This window comes from Colius striatus, chromosome 4 (genome assembly GCF_028858725.1).
Source record: "Colius striatus isolate bColStr4 chromosome 4, bColStr4.1.hap1, whole genome shotgun sequence".
In the NCBI taxonomy this organism is placed as follows: Eukaryota; Metazoa; Chordata; class Aves; order Coliiformes; family Coliidae; genus Colius; species Colius striatus.
The window spans coordinates 18,583,744-18,604,098 of NC_084762.1; the positions used below are offsets into that span (position 1 = coordinate 18,583,744).

General features: G+C 44.0%; 1 protein-coding gene across 2 annotated transcripts in view; it reads right to left on the reverse strand.

Moving 5' to 3' along the window:
- SLC22A23 (solute carrier family 22 member 23) overlaps window positions 1–20,355 on the reverse strand; it is a 114,109-nt gene that overhangs the window by 26,272 nt on the left and 67,482 nt on the right. For both annotated transcript variants that reach the window (XM_061995210.1, XM_061995209.1), the window contains exons 4-5: window positions 8,108–8,276; window positions 1,617–1,744 (exon numbers count right to left, since the gene is read on the reverse strand). In XM_061995210.1, coding sequence (XP_061851194.1) covers window positions 1,617–1,744; window positions 8,108–8,276 — 297 coding nt within the window. The remainder of the gene's footprint in view (window positions 1–1,616; window positions 1,745–8,107; window positions 8,277–20,355) is intronic.

Consider the following 20,355-nt stretch of genomic DNA (forward strand, 5'->3'; position numbering starts at 1 on the left):
CAGGCATTAATGGGCACTGTCAGGCCTGTGAGAATAAGAATCACAGAGAAAAAGAGAGTAAGAGTTGGAAGGGACCTCTAGAGATCATCCACAGTCCAATCCCCAGGTAAAGCAGGTTCATCCAGAACAGGTCACACAGGAATGTGTCCAGGTAGGTTTTGAAACCTCCAGTGAAGGAGATTTCATACTGTCTTTGGGCAGCCTGTGCCAGGGTTCCCTCACCTGAACAGCAAAGTGAGGGTTTCTCCTTGTGTTCCAGTGGAACTTTCTGTGTTCCAGTTTGTGCTCATTACCCCTTGTCCTGTCACTGAACACTACAGAAAAATGATCCACCCCATCCTCCTGACATCTACCTTTAGGTGTTTATAAATATTGATAAGGTCCTCCCTCAACCTTCTCCAGGCTAAACAGCCCCAGTTCCCGCAGCCTTTCCCCATAAGGAAGATGCTTCAGTCCACTGACCATTTTGGTGGCCCTGTGCTGGACTCTCTCCAGAAGTTCCCTGTCCCTCTTGAGCTGAAGAGCCCAGAACTGGGCACAGGACTCCAGATGAGGTCTCACCAGGGCAGAGTAAAGGGGGGGTCCCTCGACCTGCTGGTCACACTCTTCTTGATGCATCTCAGAATGCCATTGGCCTTCTTGGCCATGAGGGCACACTGCTGGCTCATGGTTAAGTTTATTGTCGACCAGGACTCCCAGGTCTCTCTCTGCAGAGATGCTCTGCTGCAGGTTAACTCACAGCCCTGTGCTGGTGCATGGAGTTGTTCCTCCCCATGTGCAGGACTTGGCACTTGCCCTTTTTGAGCCTCATGAGGTTGCTCTCTGCCCAGCTCTTAAGCTGATCAAGAAAGATCAGAGTCCGGACCAAATCTGACAGGAGGACCGATGAGATGGAGTTCCAGAAACTCTTCCTCTTTGTTATAATTAGAGACACACACACAACCTGTTCTGCAAAGTGCCCTGTGAGACAGGAGCATGGCTATTCCAGTGATAACAGGAGTCAGTTCTTTCTAAAAACATCAGAAAAACAATGAACTGAAAATTAAGACTCTCAACTAAAATGTGCGTCCTACTGTTGCCACTTGCAGACCCCTCTGCCTCCAGACCAGCATCTTTCAGGGGATGCAAGACTGGAAAGCAACACAGCTCTTGGAGTAAGGCTTAAAAAGGAAATTGTAACGTGGTTCAGGTCTGTCACAGGACTGGCACTTTAGAATTGGGGGTTTGAGTGCTGTCGCTTCTCCAAACCAACAAAATAAGTGTCACATGATGGGCAGGATCCCCGTGAGCAGCTTCCTGAAAACACAGTTTCCAGAGGCAGAAAGTGCTGAAGGTGCACTCTATAGCCATGGTAGAATTTGTCAAGGGATGTCTCTAAAGACATATGGCATTGTGAGATGAGATTAGAATTACTAAGACTGTTCAACAGGCAAGTAATTACAAACACGGTGCAGGGGTTTGGAACGGTTTTTCAAGAAAAGTAAAATGAATGAGTGCATGAATGAATGGGATGAATTTACAGGCAGTAAATAGATTATTTAATTCTGGGCAGCAATACCATGTGCAGCTTTTAGATAAAGCAGAGGGATTTGCAGTTGTCTGTCTGTTCTACTCACCAGGCACCACTCCTTTGATGTCGCTTTCCGTGTTCATCCTGTTCTTGTGCGTGAACTGCAGGATCAGTTCCTTGGATGCCTCAAACTGTTGTGTAGCCATCAGCCATCGAAGGGACTCTGGGAAAATACTTTAAAGATGGAAAACAGGTTACAATTGCTTCCAAGTTTCTGTCAGAGGAAGAATGGATAGTGTTTAGCTGCCCGTTTAACCATCATGAGCTACATAATTATTTCCAAAAGGTAGAAGAGTCACTTCTGAAACAAATAAGAAGGAAAACAGATTCAGAATGTGCAAATTAACAGCATTTTCTTTTACATTGATTCACAAATGATACAGGATCCATCCTATCACACAGAGATAGGATATATTAGAATCTTATAATGTATTAGAGGTGTTCTGCCTGTTGCTACAATTTGGAAAGAACCAGGGAGAGAAGGCAGCACCGTCTGCAATAGACATTTGCTGCCAAGAGGAGAATGAAGGAGATGTGTAGTTAACACATGGTAATTTAGACCAAAGGAGGAAAATAGCTGACAGAAGTGAATTCTTCTTGTAAAGACAGAGAGACGAAAGAGAGTAATTACTTTTTAGTATTATAATGGAATGGATTTTTTAAACATGCCAAAAAATATTCTCCCACATAGTCAGACTTTCATAGAATCATAGAATGGTAGGGGTTGGATGGGACCTTTAGAGATCATCTAGTCCAACCCCCCTGCAGAGGCAGGTTCACCTAGATCAGGTTGCATAGGAACATGTCCAGGCGGGTCTTGAAGACCTCCAAGGAAGGAGACTCCACAACCCCTCTGGGCAGCCTGTGCCAGGGCTCCCTCACCTCAACAGGGAAATAGTTTTTTCTCGTGTTTAAGTGGAACTTTTTGTGTTCCAGCTTTATCCCATTACCCCTTGTCCTGTTATTAGCTACTTTAAGGCTTTTCTTTCTTTTTACACAATATTCTGTATTCTCCAGACAATACTCAGTTGTTTCTCTAAATGTTTATCCTAGTAAAGAATATTATGTTAGTTGCATTGCCTTGAAAATGTACACAGGTAGGTGGATTTACAAAACACAAAAGCTGGGTTTTCAATGGTTGTTTCTTTCAAGTGCTGATATTCAGCTTGTTTATTAGCTTAACTAGTCATTCTTCCTTTTTTAAATTATTTTTCAGATGAGCTTATTTTAATACAAACCCAAAAAAAAGGTGTAGATCTTAAAATAAGCAAACAAAACCTCCTATACTTCTGTAGACACGAAAGCTTTCAGATGTGACTCCAAGTACATTTTTCTTTCTTGTTTAGGCCTCATTTTCACTAATCTTCCAAAAAGACTTTTCTAAGAACAATTTTAACTACTTTCATCTTCAAATATATAATAAACCCTAAATTTCCTTCACAAAGTACTGATCTTTGCTGTGGATGCTGCCTCAGTTCTTATATTTCTAAGCAGTGGACTAGGCAATTGCACCATTATGGTACTATCTTTTAAGGCTGATGCAATTTGGAAGACAGCTTAGTGAAGTCTCCATCCTAGATAGAGAAATTTTTTTTCTTGAAGAAGGAGAAAAAAGGAGAGAAGTCAGGAAGACTGAAATCTGAATGATATGAGGCAATAAAAATATCTCACAGCCATAATGATGACCATTCAGCTCAGCAGCTTATTTCCTGCCCCTGGCACTGCATGAATGCTTTGACATATCCTCCTGCAGAAAGCCCTGTCCTGCAAAAGCATCTTTTGAAATATTAAGAATTCTTTGAACACAAAATCTCCTCGTGCTAGGCTCCAAATAGTGAACAGCCTCAGCCACTAGCCTAAAAGCTGCAGTTTTGGAACTGTGCTTAACAGGTGCCATATGACAAGCCCTGTGGTGAGCTACTGATCCCAGGGGAAGGAAAAGAGCCACACCGATGGGCATTGTGGAGACAAATGCTGTCGCTACTTTCCAGCTCCTGCAAGTTTCTTAGCCTGGAAGTGCTGATGCCTCACATCTTTTAGTTGTTCCATTACTCAGAGTAAGCAGTCAAAAGTTCATTTAAGGATGATGGGCTTGGCAGTGTGAGGTTAGTGCTTGGATTTGATAATCTTGATTCTATGATTTTTAAAAAGTCATCTTTGAGCCCACTTTATCAAGGACAGCAAGAGGAAATGCTAGCTGCCTCTCTGTGCTAGCACCCAAGCTCACTTGAGCATGGACACTGCTGCCAAGGGTCATCTGTACACACCTACTGTTGCGCTTTCTGTTGCCAAATCAAGCACTGTCACAAATTCAAAAGCCAGGAAAAAAAAAAGCCAATTCCCCGAGCCCTGTGGACTTTTGCATAGAAATTTGGTTACAATCTCGTGTTTCATCACCTGGCATTAAATACTAACTGAATGAAGATGAGATAGCTTTCTGCCAGGGTGGCAGATCACTAGACTGAGCTGTTGCTCAGATCATCAGGCTGAGCTGACTGCTGACTTCTCATTGATAGTCTTCTACCTCCTCCATCAAGTGAGTAAAGGACCATCCTTTCACAATGAAAGAAAAAAAATGGGGGTAACGTTAATTTCCTGCTACACAGCTTCTGCTTGGGAGAGGGGGAAGAGTGGGAGAAAAAAAAGAGGAAAAAAAGGTCCTAAGCCAGAGAAGGTCTAAGAGCAGAGAAAAACCCTTGACAGACAGAAAAAGGTCAGGTAGGTACAATGTGTAGCTGGAAAATGAACCGTGATCCTGTCCAGATGCAGAGCAATCCCATGCCCATGGAAAGTGTGTAGTTTGTCAATTAGAGGTCTACCTCAGGGCAGCAAGCCCTGTTATTACAACTTTGTGTCCTGGTGAGAGTAAATCCTACCTAACAGCACAAGAACAGAACTGGCTGCCCCTTCACAGTTCTTCACTTTTGGTTAGAGCTAAACTGGAGTTTATTTCAGATTGATACCTTTGCTAAGCTTAATGGCATGATCCTGTCAGGCCTGCATCCAAGGCACAGGAAATAATGCCTCTGTTTAACTGGAACTCTCCTTCCCTCATGGCTCTAACACACACATGCTTTGAGAGGAGCCTGAATTCTATTCACTTATTTTTATACGCTTTTTACCAACCCCTGTGCTCACGTCAGGCTTACATGGGTGCCTCTGCCATTCCAGAAAGACCTGAGTGCTCAGCAAAGGCATCTGCTCAATTTGCAGGTGTCCCAGCCCACCACCCCATCCCTCCTAGACATATCTGCTGTCTTCCCCTTTTCCCTCATCCATATCCGTCTTCCCAATCCACTCAGCCACCCACTTCCTGGGGACAGCGTAGCCTGTCATGGCATATGGCCATAAGTAGAGCAAATCTATAGGTGGGAGAGGGCTAAGTCTCAGTCTGGGGGATTAAATAGCTCTCTCACAGCAACAGATGGAAGTAAAAAACAGTAAGGAGAAAGGAGGTGGCAGCACAGGGGCTACCACAGTGTTTGTCATTGCACTTGTAGAATCATAGAACAGGAGAGATTGGAAGGGAGCTCTAGAGATCATCTAGTCCTACCCTCTGCTAAATCTGGTTCACCCAGGTCAGATCACATAGAAACACGTTCAGGCAGGTTTTGAAAACTTCCAGAGTAGGAGACTCCACACCCTCCCTGGGCAGCCTGTGCCAGGGCTCCCTCACCTGAACAACAAAGAAGTTTTTCCTTGCATTTAAGTGGAACTGTTTGTGTTTCAGCTTTTGTCCATTAACCCTTGTCATGTCACTGGGCACTACAGAAAAAAGTGTCACCCCATTGCTCTGACGTCTACCCTTTAGCTACTTATAAGTGTTGATGAAATCCTGTCTTAGTCTTCTTTTTTCTAGGCTAAACAGCCCCAGGTCCTGCAGCTTTTCCTCAGAAGAGGGATGTTCCAGTCCCCTGATAATCTTGGTAGCCCACTTGCTGCTTTGGGTACATGATGGGGAATAGGAGTTAATAGCAGTGTAGCTTTCCAGTTCTTCATTTCTTACAAATTAGTTAGCTTTCTTCCTTCATCTGTAACATATGGGCTCTGTTCCTCAACACAATGCTGGGAGAAGAGAGGAGGAAAGGAAAGAGGCAATAAAACACTAGCACTTCTCAGAGAACACACGACAGACGGAAGAGAAAAGCCTCAGAAGAAAGTGCATACTGTACCGACAGTATAATCAAACAGGCACCCTAACCAGAGCCCATTTCTGCCAATGCAGAAATCCCAGGCAACTCAAATCCTGTTCCTTTGGCTGTTACCACTAATTATCAAGCTGTCATGTCACACATTATATAAGCAGGATCTGTTGTCATGGTCTGCCTGGCCTGTCCAGCCAAAAAGCCACAAAGCTCTTGTAGGTTAGGAAATACATGCTAACATTCCCTATTGCTTTCAGTGTCACCCAGGGATGACCTCTCAATAGGAATGTATGAGCTCCTGACTCAGCCACCTGGAAAACATGCTACCTCCAGATGGCTGCTAAGGGCTTACAGGAGTAAGCCCTTGTCTACCATGTTCATTAAGGGTCTTCATACTATTGTACTGTAGTTTTGGACACAAATATCTGTAATTATTATGTTGACTGGGTTCTATCCAGCAGTGGATGTAAGGCATTTCAGCTGGCTGGCGTCCCAACAGGAGACTGTAGAGTAGACCTGCACGCATTTGCATGTTTACAACATATGGTAGGTTTGGGAGAACAGTATCACACAGTAACAAGAACACTCTTGATTACTCACCATCAAGATTAACATTGACAAGATGAGACGACTTAGATGTTATATGTTGGAAAACAGGGAAACAAAACAAAACACAAATAAGCCATTAACTTGCAAAGGACTTGTAACTTTCTCCCTTGTGCTGTGTTTTGCCTTGACCCAAGCTGTGGCATGCCTGCTTTGGGGATAAGCAAAGAAATCCCTGCCAAAGGTCACTGCCATGAACACAGGAGAATGCTGCAAAGCCTTCCTGCCTCAACAGAAAAATATGGAACTATTAAAAATTCTTACATACTGTAACAAGATTTACATGTTGCAACTTGTCAGGCATCACACCTAGCAGCTTGGCCCCCCATGGTACATAATCATCTTGGTCCTACACAATGTGGTGGCCATTTCTATTCATTTTTCTCAGTGTACAGCAACTAAATATTTTAGTCTTATTAGTGATATCTTTAAAAGGAAAGATCCAGTGTGTTCGAACTGTTTTGGTTTTGTACGACACTGCTCTCATAAGCCTCCACTGTGAGATGCTGCCACTGCGTGTCACTATTAGGACAGCACAACAAAGGAGGATTTTTTGGGAGGTTTATAAAGTCCTGGTGAGGATTGCACCATCTTCACAGTGAGAACCACCTACTTCTCTCAAGATAGTTGTACCAACAACTCAGTGCTGTCAAGGCAGTGGGCAGAGGGGATTGGAAGCAGCCAGGAGGGAGGATTCCTTGTGGGAAGGCTCCTGAGCCACTGTGTAGCACAGTCTGGCCACCCAGGCTTCAGCACAGTGGGCACTAATTTGGGCAAAATTGAGGAGGCAGTTCAGGCTACTTCAGGCATGCAAGTTGTCTAAGTGTACTTGTTCAAGAGTTGACACAGATGAGACCTTGTCTGGAGTGCTGTGTCCAGTTCTGGACTTTCCAGCTCATGAGAGACAGGGAACTTCTGGAGAGAGTCCAGCGCAGGGTCATCAAGATGATCAGGGGACTGGAGCACCTTCCTTATGAGGAAAGGCTGCGGGAGAACTGGGGCTGTTTAGCCTAGAAATGAGAAGACTGAGAGGGTATCTAATCAACGCTTATAGGTAGCTAAAGAGTAGATATCAGGAGGACGGGGCAACACTTTTTTCTGTAGTGTCCAGTGACAGGACAAGGGGTGATGGACGAAAGCTGGAACACAAAAAGTTCCACTTGAACATGAGGAGAAACTTCTTTGTTGTTCAGGTGAGGGAGCCCTAGCACAGGCTGCTCAGGGAGGCCATGCAGTCTTCTTCTCTGGAGGTTTTCAAAACTCACCTGGACATGTTCCTGAGTGACCTGATCTGGGTGAACCTGCTTTAGCAGGCGGTTGGGCTGGATGATCTCTAGAGTTCCCTTCCAAAATCTACCATTCTATGATTCCATTTTTAACCTTGTTTGGCTACACTGGGCCAAAAAACCCAACAGTGACAGCCCAGAACCACAATACAGGTTTGAAGGGAAAATTTAGCTGTGCAATCACAATTTGACAACAGCTAGGCTGAGGTTTGAATTGTTTTCGTCTTTAAAGGGGAAGTCAGAATGGCAGCTAAGTACAGCTTGTAAGAGAACCATCTCCCAAGTTCCCATCATGTTGCAGTATGCACATGCTACAGTAAACTGTGATGCTATTATTTCTTATTTCAAAGTCAAATATTTGCAAAAGGTGAATGGAAGAACAAAGGGAAAGGCTTGTACATGTTGTAAAACACAGATGCTTCCCAACTGCAAAGCACCTCCCGAGTACAACATTAGGAGCTCACGTTGCCTTTGACCTGACAGGAGGAAGAAATACTTACATCCAGTAAAGCAGCATCAGCAGGAAAGGACAGATGATGACTGCCTGGAGGACCTGCCAGTCCCTGCAGAGGGCAGCCAGCCCTGGCATCAGGAATTGCCCTGCCATTTCAATGAAGCTTGCCACCATGGTGATCATGAACCGGTGCCCAGGAGGACAGAGCTCTATTCCTGAAACACAGAGCACAGTTTTAGCCTCACCATCAGCAAAGGCATTCACAAAGCATCTCTTTATGAAACTTTCAGGGAGTTAATGCCCTTCAAGACCTTTAGCCAAAGCTATGCACAATCACATAAATCTTGTTTCCTCCTGTATTTAGGCTTTGAACACAGTAGCAGTTACAGAGAAACCCAATAACAGCCAGCTGGGGAGCAAATATTGCAACTTCCATACACCTATTGCATCTCCTGCAGATCCATGGTATCCTTTCCTTCAGTCTGTGCCTAAAGAAGCCTTTTACCAAACTATAAGATACTTGTTTTTCAAAGTGGATGTAGAGGGTAAAACACAACCCAAAGATTTTGAGTCCAGCCTTTTCATGCTTCTCAGAGTCACTGCATGCTTTTCCAATCAGCTTGCTGGGAGCCTGAAGAGCACAGCTCTCAGCAGGATACAGGCTCCCCACTCACACAGGATGCCACCTGACCATAGTTTACTGTATTACAACTCAGCCATCTTCAAGTTGGATTTTGCTGAGTGGGTTGTTTCTGGGTTTGCTTTTTGTTTTCACAATAGTCAACCTCAATCAACTTTCAAACAAGCCGGCCTTCCATCTGTCTTACCCTAGCTTCCACCCTTCCTTTTCCTGTGGGGCAATTAACTAACACCACCTGCATAATTCTTTGTCTCAGCTGCCTTGTGATGATGGAGTTCATCAGATAAAAAGTTTCCTTAAACTCAGAATTTTGGCTGCCTTTACTCCCTCGTCAGAAACGAAGAGGAATTTATCAGAGTCACAGCTTTAAAAAAAATCCCAAACTAACATTAAAAAAACCCCAACAAAACAAAGAAGAAATAGAAGGAAAAAAGGACTGCCTCGCAATACAAGTCCCTATTTCATGTGTCCCATTTGACCACATTCACTTCTACAGATTAATAATTAAGCACAATAAACCTGCCACAAATGTTTTTTAGTACTTAGCAGCGCACAGATACAAAAATGTGGGCTCATAAACATTCAAGATATCTTGCTGTCTGCATTGTTGTTTTTCCTTGGGTTGTTTCCTACGGTTGTTTTAAATTAGAATTTAATGGTTGTCAAAATTATAATTGAAAAGCTATAATATTATAGGAAGAAATGATGGCTGCTCCTTCATTCAATTGCTCATCTTGTTCAGCTTTTAACACCGTAACACAGATTTAAACTAGCTGACCAAGAATTAGCCTGTAGATCAAATGTGGGATTAAACACCACACATTTTGTTTTTCCCCTTTGTTTTCAGACAACGACAAAAACTATCAATGGATTTTTGCCAATACAGAAGGAAAATGTATCTGTTGCAAGACAGTCCAAATTTTCATTAGCTTAACCACAAACACAGCAGCTTTGGGAAAGAAAGAGAGTGGGGGAAAAAACCTCAAAGACTCTCGCTTGCTATAAAAGGCTTTTACATTTTAATTAGAAAAACAAGATTAAAACGCAGAGCTCCTTATGACATTAATATGGTTTCATTCTTACTAATGAAGTATCCCAAGCCTAGGTGATTGTTTTCATTCCATGCAAAGAGGAATTCCATTTCATTTCTCTAATCTTCAAATATAAAGTGGTTCTGTTTGTTTTTCTAAACTTTAAAGTCACAGTTACTCATAGTCCAACAGCCCTTCATTAAGTACAAGGACAGGTTTTGTTGCTATAGAAATGGAAAGTCCACATTAGATAGGTAACGCTTTGGCATTTCAATTCCATTCCTGAGTTTAGTATCAAATGGAAAAAAAAAATCCAAGAGAACAACTTTTATACGAAGTCAGAAAGAGGTGTCTAAATAATACTATTATATTGTATTAAGTCACTGGTGCATAGTGCATAACACCACATGCAGCAGTTATTCATTCTATAGACAGGATATAACTTCAGAGAATGTTTAGAATCTATTTTCTTCTCTGGATTATCACATTTAGAGGATTATCTTGTTTAGAGGAAAGGGCAAAAAAGGACCTAAAAAAGCTGGAGAAGACAAAAAATAACCCCTGCTGTAGCTGGGTGAGCATGACTTTCAAGTGACATCAGCAGGTGCTCTGTTGATATGAAATATCACATCTCTGTTGAAAAATTCTACCTATCAAGACAGCCTAATGACTTTCCAGCATCTCTGGCAACAATTTTATATGATAAAAGATTCAGCACTGCAGCTTTTAGCAAGCATTTATCAGTCAAGTCAAACTTTTCCCACCTCTGCCAGCAAAGCCATCCTGCACCCTGCTGATGCTCATGCCTGTGCCATGACGCACCCAGGCACAAGGCCTCCCAGCTGCAGCAATTTCTACCCAGTTCAAGTGACAAATTACTGAGTCAGACGAAATCACTACAAGGCATGAGACCAGCTTTATCCACCTTGGAGCAAATCAAGTGAGCTAACAGTTTCCACCTCAACTACTTTGTGGAGCATGGAACAAAAACTTGCCATACACACAAATCATGGAAATTACCATCAATACCAAGAAGTCCCAGATACACCTATTTACTCTACTTGGAAAATTTTGTGTGGGCAAAGAAACAGGCATGGAAAAGATTTTGCTTACTTGTCCAACAGTTCTACTCTATGCAGCACAGTCAGAGTAGCAGATCCAACTCAGATCCCTAATTTCCAAGAGTCCCAAGAAAAGAGATCCTATGGGCAAGTTGAAACTTGCAGGCAAAGCAGTCCTGCTGTACTTGGTCAGTGACATCAGACATGCCCAGGACACATGGACTTTCTCACCATCAAGAGACATTCAGTAACAGCAGCCAGCACAAGCGCAGAAGTTAGACCCAGAAAACCCTTGTGACAGAAATATCCACAAGCTGTCAAGTACAACCCAGCCTGAGGATGATGATTTTACCACAGAATCACTGCATGGTAGGGGTTGGAAGGGACCTCTAAAGATCATCTAGTCCAATCCCTTGCTGAAGCAGGTTCAATCGGGACTCCCAGGTCTCTCTCCGTAGAGCTGCTCTCCAGTGGGGCAACCCCCATACTTGTGATGAACATGTTGGTGTGAACTATTTCTCTTCTTATGAGGGATTCAAGTATTTCTGGGGTCTCTTTGATGCACTCAAAGTAATCCCAGTACTAAAGTGCGGGATGTGCAGAGATCCATTCCGGCATGGAAGGAACCATAACAGGGCCAGACATGCTACCCTGTGAGTCTGCATGCAGTAATTTGTATCCAAAGTACTAAAACAAGTGATGAACAAAGGCAGAGTAAAAATGTGTGTGTGTGTATATGAGTGTATGCATGTGTGAGAGCGACTGAGCCAACAATCAGGCACCAGAAGAACAGGAAGAACATGGGTTAGAGGAATGGCCCATTCATACCTTACGTACCCATGATTTCTTTAAAATAACAACATGAGGAGGAACAACCTGAACTGCAGATTAATTATCAAAAAGATGAAGAACAGGATTGGTGTAAAAAATACCAAGAGTATGGAGGAAAAAAAACCCCAATACTGAAACTCATTGTTTGCCTGAGAATTATGAAGTATGAGAAAAAAGAATGAAGCAAAAAATCAACGTCTCTGTTAACATCATCAACCCCTAAAGGGTACAAAAAACAACCCCAAAGTGGTTTGTGGTTGCCTGCCAAGAACAACCTGAGGGATGTGATGAGGACGTAGTAGTCTCTGCCTCTTGTCCCCTGTGTCACATGAGTGACCTCGGTCAGAGCACATACACACACACCTTGGTACTTGAGAGTGCACCCGTGCGAGAGCACACATGAATGAAATCCACGAGAGGATGAGCATGGCTGTGCATAGAGACTGCCTACATAGAGACTTCAGGGGAAAAAAATAAAACAGAATTGCTTTGTCTTTCTATAAGGTCTCTTGATTGATTTAGAAACCCCATGAGAAATTAACCAAGAGAGTAAGAACCACTGCAGCTATATTGGCTGTTCCTAGTGACAAAGGCCAAGCTCAAGAAAAGGATTTTCTAACCAAAATTTTTAGTATACTAAGAGGACACCACTATATGCCACCAGTCAGATCAAGTAAGATCTCCTGAGCAGGTTTTGGAATACAGTAATTACTTTTCTTTAAATGGGATTAAGTTTTTGTCCCTCATTCCCCCTGTGCTCTTTCAGGGCTGTTGTTACAAAGAAAACCTGATCGAGCCTTCACAGTGAAAAGCAGATCCATCTGCAGAGCTTCTGCAAGTGAAACTGTGGTTTTGCCAAAAAGGAGCTACACATAAACATTAGCAAATTAATTCACTGAAGTTATATGATATTTGAACTGGTGCCTAACATTTCTGTTGCCTCATCTGGAAATAGATGGGCCTGGATAAGCCCATGGAGCAGAGCAGAAAGGAAGATGTAGGTAGATGAGGTGTGAGACATCTCAGACCCACACACATCATCAGGACGTCTACAGAAAATCAGTAGTCCTGAAATGCTTTGATTTTTTTCCAGTTTTTGGAAACCTAGAAATATCTCACGAAGACAACAGAGCATTGGATCATTCCACACCAAAATCAGTTGTCCCCAACAGCTGACCAAAGTGGTTGAGATTTTTGCAAAAGGACAGAGCTCCATTGTGTATCTTGGTGTGGTTGGCAAAACTTAGAAAGACCCCAGCACCACTGACAGCTGAGATGAGATGGCAAGAGGAACCAGAGCACCTGCTCCAAGCAGAAGCAGGGCACTCTTCCCATCAGTACACCGCACTGGCTGCACAGGGTACACAGATGGAACAGAAGGGCTCCTGGCTTGGCCATGCCAGCTATACCACTGTGAGCACTCAGTCTTGCTGGGACGTGGGTGAGGAGGAAACTAACAAAAAGCCTCTGCAATGCTGTGGGGACTCAGACCAGAGCATGCATAGCTGCAGCCTTGTGTAGGAGGTTGCTGCCCCTGGCCATCAGCAGAGAAAAGCATGAGAAAACCACAGGTCAGACAAGAGGTTACTCCCTGCAAATGCAACTGGCACTGGTGACAAGAGGCACACCAATTTTAGATTGGAAAGGGCAAGTCGGCTTTGCTAAAAGCTTCTCCTCTCCCTGGCACTGGAAAGGACAAAGCCCTGGGCTGATACCCTTGACAAGAATTTTTCAGGAAGCCTCTTCTGAAAAGAGGAGAAATCAAAATCATCCAAAATATGCCATGACCTGGCATCTGCAATGCTGCCTCCTCCCCTTTCCAACCAGCTCTTCTCTCCCACTCTCTCCACATGTATCTGTGGAAGGAGAGGTCTGTCTAGACGAGATGGACAGGAGACTGGGGAAGATTACAGTAACACCAGGTGAACATCAGCTCATGTTGCCAGAGAGCATGGCTCTGTGTAGCTTCCCTCCTCCAAACCCTACTGGGTGAGCTGTCACCACCATGAAGGCAGTAAGAGCATCATCTCATCCTTTCTCACTTGCACTTACACTTCCATACTGGTAATAAATAATCTGTTTGAGATTTCTCTTTTGTCTTTGAAGGCTGACATTTATTCTCATAGCACATTTACACAGGATGAACAGTAAATACTTTTAGTTAAAGAAAAAAAACCCCTCTAAGTCACACGCAAATAATGTATCAAGAAAAAGAGGTTAAATTGCACTGACTGAACAACTCTAGCATTCACTCACCCATCCCTAGTCCCAAAACACAAAGCAGTTCTCACACTGCAGCCCAAGCCCTAGCTCCATCAGAAATGACAAGCTAATAGCTTTTTGTGCTTTTGCAGCTTTCACTCCCTGCCTTGTTTCAGTCTATGAGCCACCAAGACTGTAATTATAAAGGAATATCCCTTGGAGAAAACGTTCAGAACTAAGGATCTGAAGTCTGGGCAACAGCATTCCCGTTGGAAAAAAAAACCCATCCCTGGGGAGAGAGTCTCTAGATTTACACTCACAGTTTCACATTATAAGAAAGAAATTTTTAAAAGTCATGATTTTTGCCAATTTCCCCCATATTAGTACACATCCGATACTCACCTCCCCCCCTCTGAGGACCCCTCAAAGATTTTTCCCCATCCCAAAAGGGAGGAAAACAGACTCAGATGAACAAGACTCATATTATCAGTTGAACAGAAGAAAGCTCAGGCAACAGAGTTTTAGATGTAAAATGTGGGACACTAGACATTCCCAGGGGTGGTAGCAACCTCAAGAACCAGGGCTGTGCTTGCCCCTCAGCACCAGCAGCTGCTCAGCTCAGTCAAAAGCAGTGAACAGGCTGTGGCCCCAAGACAGGATTTTGCATTTGGAATCTGCTTCTCAACAGAACACAAAAGGAAATAGAAAACATCTCAGAGTACTTAGATTTCCAAGCTGTTCAGCATTTCCAGCATGTCCCACCACTGCTGTGCGCTTCAGACTGCCCTTTAAGCACAGCAAGCTCCTTTACAGCCGTCTTGAAGACTGCTGGGAGGTGACCCTGTCCCTGCTGCTGCCATATTTCCCAATTCCCACCAAGCCGTCTCAAACCTCAGGGACCTCTTCTTCCTTCAGCACTCTCTGTGGGATTTGCCCTCACCTTCAAACAGATAATCTCGCTGGATATTCTTAGAACAACATAGTCCCCAAGCTTGCTTGTGGCTAGCTGACCAGATAAAATTGCAGCAAAAACTATTAATGACTCTCAGACAAGGCTTAACGTTTGCAGCTGGCTGCTAGAGGAAAAAGTAAATAAATAAAATCCAGCATATCTGCTTCTATATTCAAATTTCCAGGTGGTCACTAGGCACAAAACTTCTAAAAGCTGCAAGCCCTACCCACAAGCTAAGTAATGCTTCTGATTCACGTCCCAGTTACTGCACTTCTGATTTGGTGCTGGTTGAAACAGCCTAGGTTAAGCCCTCACCTGCTTCTGGCTGAGTTTAGACACGGAGCATGTCTTCTTAATGGACTTTGCTGTTACCAGAAGTAAGGGAGGAAGCACCTTGTGTAAACAGAGTTTATTAGAGAACAGCAAATGAAGCGGTGTGTGGAAGGAAAGGTTATCAAGCACGCCGCAGTGCACAGACAACCGCCAATTGATGTAAACACAGGACAGAGACAGAGTGGAAGGGAAGGAAAAAAATCTAATTTCCTCTCTGGAGAAATCCAATCCACTGCCAAGCAAAGAGAACAGTAATAGACTGAACCTCTAATGGTTGAGTAAGAAAAATGGGGTTATTTTCCCTCAACAGCACAGCAGGACAGAAGTTACTCTAAAACACATCTATAAAGTGATACAGGAGCTCCTTCAAAGGTACTTTTCTACACATCATAGGTTTGGTAAGGGGTTCTTTTAAACATACACTAGCCTTCCATCTAGTTATGGGTTTGTGAGGAGCTGTCTCTGGTAATGGGGAAGGGGCTGTAATAGTGGCTCCTGTAAGAAGTTGCTTGAAACTTTCCCTGGCTCTAATTCAGACCCAGCTCTGGGGCTGAGCCAATTGGGCACCTCTGCGGTAACTTTTTAAAGAAGCAGCAGCCAGAAGAGGATGATTGTTCTTCCTGGGAGATGGTAGAAGGAGTGGGATGAGAAGAGAAGTGACCATGAGGACCCCAAAGTGAGTGAGGGAAGAGAGGAGGAGGTGTGCTGGAGCAGAGACTCCCCTGCTTCCGATGGTGAGATGGCACCTGTCCCCCTGCAACTCGTGGAGGGTGATGGTGCAGCTGAGATCTGCTGGCAGCTCATGCAGCAGCCCATGCCAGGGGTGGCTGTACCCAGTGGGGCCAAGACTCTGTGGGGAGGTGGCGTTGGAGCAGAATGTGCCTGGACTTGTGCTGCCATGGTGGAGACCCATGGGGAGGGGTTTGTGAGAAGCTGCAGCCCTTGGGCAGGACACACTCTGGAGAGGTTTGTTAGAGGGTGTATCCTGTGGGAGGGACCTCATGTTGAAGCAGGGACAGAACATGAGGAATTTTCCTCGTCTGAGCAGGAGGAAGTGGCAGAGACCATCTGTGAGGGACTGTGCACAGCCTTCATTCCCTGTCCTCTACAGTTGAGTAGTTGTTTTGTCCAGAACTGTAACTGGCAGTGAGCCCTCCCTGCCCTTGTTCTCGGTCCACAAGGCCCTTTGTTAACTCCCATCTTGCTGGGGTCTCTGCCACCCATGGGAGGGGGGTGTGTGTGTGGGAGGGGGGAGTGAGTGGCTGTGTGGTGCTCAATGCTGGCTGGCCTTAAATCATGACTCATTTATAGCTAATTAACACTTTCAATGTGTGTCAAATCGGTCATCCATGCACTGAGATAATCTGAGCTGTCAGGCTGGCTCTAGGGCAGGCAGCCAGTGTGACACTTCCCCAGATGTGCAGTGGCACTCGTCATTTCTGACCTGGGCTGATATCCCATATCTACTGGACGGAACTATAGATAGGTAGATATCTAATCAGAACGGATATCTTTCTTACCAAAACTAGATCAGATGTTCATTTTGTATACAAGTACCAAGACAGTGCTAAAACTCCTCCTAGGTAATATACTGTTCAGATACACTACTTAGCTTCTGCTGCTGCAAACACTACAAAGTACACAGCAAGGCATAGCATGAAAAAAGTGAACATGGCTACATCTCTTGTTCAAAATCCAACCAAAACATAAGGTGCAACCTTCCCTTTCTTTACTTTCCACCTACTTGACTCTCTCCTGTAAGGCACAAATGAGTAAAACGTCAGCCCAGTTTCAGGCCTGGTATTGCTCAGCTGTGTCAGGATATTTCAGGATGAACTCTCATCCCAGCTGCAGTCAGCCTGTAGTGACCCACAGGTGGAGGGAATGGAACAGAGCCAGCTGATTCAGTGCAGGGCATTCACTCACCCCATGCAAATGCAGGTTCAGGAGCTGGGGACCTCCTGGGTGCGATGCATGTGCAGCTGAGCCCCTTCCTGGGGCCAGGCTTGCTCATGGCAGGAAGCTGTGTTGGGCAAGGGTGAGCTCTGCTCCTCCACACACAGGAGATGCTGAGCAGAGACTACCTGTCCACTGCCTGGGATGCAGTCCATCATGCTCTGGCTCCTCAGGAGCATCAGCAGCAAAGATGGGAGCACATGTCATTCCTCTGCTCATCCCATAACATCTGTATTTGATGAATTTTACATTGCACAAGACAAACAACATCTTACAAAACAGATGGTTGTCTGCATGAGAAACCTTTAACATGCCACCCTGCCTGCCATTCATGAAGTAATAGAAACAAAGAAATGTTACATCACATTTGTGGTACTGTGGTTGGCATCTATCCTACATACAGAGGAAAGCTGCACCATCTCCACTGCTGCCATTCAGTAGCTCCCAGCCAACACTGATTTTTTATGACAGCTCCTGTATGTGAATAACAGCATTACAAAACAAACCCAGGAGAATGTCCCTGGAAACCTCAGCAGCAGTGACAATGAGCATAAGAAACCAGGAGATACAGAACACACTCATTTCCTAATCAAGGTGACTTAATTTAAATGCACGTAAAAAGCAATTAAAAAGCTTTGCTGTAGTGTATATCATCATATACACTCAATGCTGTCAATAAAAACATTTCCACCTCAGGCCTATAACTTCCTACCTAAGAGACTCTCCAAACCTATGTAAATATTGGTTTATTTTTGCACAAAAGTAAGATTGCACGAAAATATATCGTATTCTTCCTTGTTCCAAAAAGGTGGCTTGCTCCAAAGGAAATGCACAGCCCATCACAGGACTGTGTTGGAAATCGAATGCCTCTGCTGTTCACAACATCTGGCCCCTTTTCTCCTGCTTGAAGTGAAATCACAACTGGCGTCTTTTTTGACAGGAATGAATACGAGTAGCTGAAACAAAAGCCTGCGTGAGAGGTATCAGAGGAGCTCATTTTCTTTGATGCTTCAGATGAAAGGGTTCTGCATCTCAATTTGTTAGCAAATTTTTAACAGTATTGTAGCCACTCAAAATAAGAACAGAGAAGAAATTCAGTAGCCGCAAATCTGCGTGGCAGACTTAATTAACCAAGTGGCAAATAATATTCCAACAGCAGCTGTTTCTAAATCTCAGTTTGCAGCCTCCAGACAGATGAAGGTCCTCAAAAAGGCGAGAACAAAGAAATAACAGCCTAACGGCTTGTTTCAGGTTTATTAAACACTCCCCAGCTCGCTGAGGCGGCAGGGTGGTGAGGGGCAGCCCCTCCCTCCCCAAGCACCGACCCCCACACGAGATGCTCCTCCCAGCAGGAGCTTTTCAGCATTACCATCGTGTTGGATGACTGAACAAATGCACTGAGCCCCAGGTTTCAGCGTATCTCCAGCAGAACTGCATATCGCTAACAAGAATTCAACACGGGAGCCTCAAGCTGTTTGCTGCCAAGATTACCAAACAGAAAAGACAAGCACAGAGGAAATCTTTAAATGGAAAGGCCAAGAAATGTACTTGGTGCTTCCTAGGTCTTCACAAAGGCTCGCCTGCCCTGTACACCCTCCCTCAGACCAAAGAAGGGTAGCCTGCCTGAAGCATTGCACACCACCTTGCTCCTTTTGCCCATTATAATTATAAGCCCTTCAAATGCTCACATATACAGAGTCGAAGCAAACTCTTGAGTGGCTGGTTACTAAACTCTCATGAATACAGTTGTAAATCCATACACACATGGATATATAAACATACACACACATAGATAGGGATATATATGTATATATCTCTACCATGGTAAAGGCAAAAGCCCCTAGGTTCATTTTCCTTCTCTTACTTCCCCTTCAGTTATCAAAAGCAATCAGCGGATCTGACTGGACATGTTCCTATGTGACCTTATCTAGGTGACCCTGCTTCTGCAGGGGGGTTGGACTAGATGATCTCCAAAGGTCCTTTCCAACTCCTACCATTCTATGTTTCTATGAAATTCAAGTGATACCCTAAAGGACCCCATGGCATTTCAGAGGACCTGAATTGCTCAGGTGGCATCAGCAACATTGTGGAGAGCTCGCACAATGGGCCAGCACAAATGTGGGCACTTTAATCAAAAGCAGTTAGTAAGCATCTTTGTGAAAGGTTATCATGCACTTGGTCCCCAGGGCATCCTTGTTTTCAAAGACTTAGGCCAGGCACTCTGGATTGATGTTTCATGAATGCTGTGAAAGGGGAACCGGGCAGATTCAGAGCCAGTAAGCCGCTATATTTTGGGTGCTTTTAGGAACGTGTGCACTCGCTGGAGGAAGAAGTGCTGCTGAAACTAAAGAGTGACTTTTGCATAAACAGTCCTCAGTCTCCTAGATTCAGTGTTCAGTCCAACATAGGTCTGAGGAAGGCATAGGCATGCAGACAGGATGGGAATGCCCATGCAACAAGGGAGGACTGTATCCTTCTGATACAAAAGCAGCCAATGCAGTTAGAATTTTTTCCTCTTCTGTTTCCCAATGAGCTTTTATTTTCCAAGTAACACTCCCATAAGAGAAGAAAATACCACCAACATCAAAACATACAGAGATTCTAGGGGAAAAAGGAGAGACTAGTGAATATTTCTTTTCAGTCAAATGAGGTTAAAGTGAAAAAGATATGACATCCAGCCTTGGGGGAAAAAAAATTGTTCCCTAAGCTATTGAAGTTATTTCCATTTTAATTCAAAACAAAGTCTTAAGTTTTAATCATTGGCTTTTATTCTTAATTCTCTATATTAAATACAAGAACCGTGTGCTCTACAGGACACCTTCCACCACTCTACATGAGGTATGCTTGTATAGTGGACTCTGCCTGAGTCTGGTTTATGGGCAGTTCTGCAGCAAATGGCACAGTTCAATGAGTTCAGTGGCAGGGAAGAAAACTTATTAGGGAAAGTGCATTCCCTTTCCAGTCTTCTTCAAGCATATCTCTGTTTCAATCAAGGTTAAGTCAGGAGGGCAGCACCTGTAATTGCATGCACAGAGGTGAGTGAGGTGGAACATCCCTCTATGTATGTGCTGCTGTCACATATGTAATTAAAATGATCTCTTAATTGCTAAAGCTTAAACATTCCTCACATTTCTTCTGTTATCTTTACAAATACCATCTATGAAAAGTTCTTCTCCAGAAGTACCTGAATTCCTTGAATTAGTAAAAACTGACATGAGAGTGAAGAACAATAACAGAATAACTGACATTGCAATGCCTCCAGTAGCTCATATGTGGTGTAAATTGCTG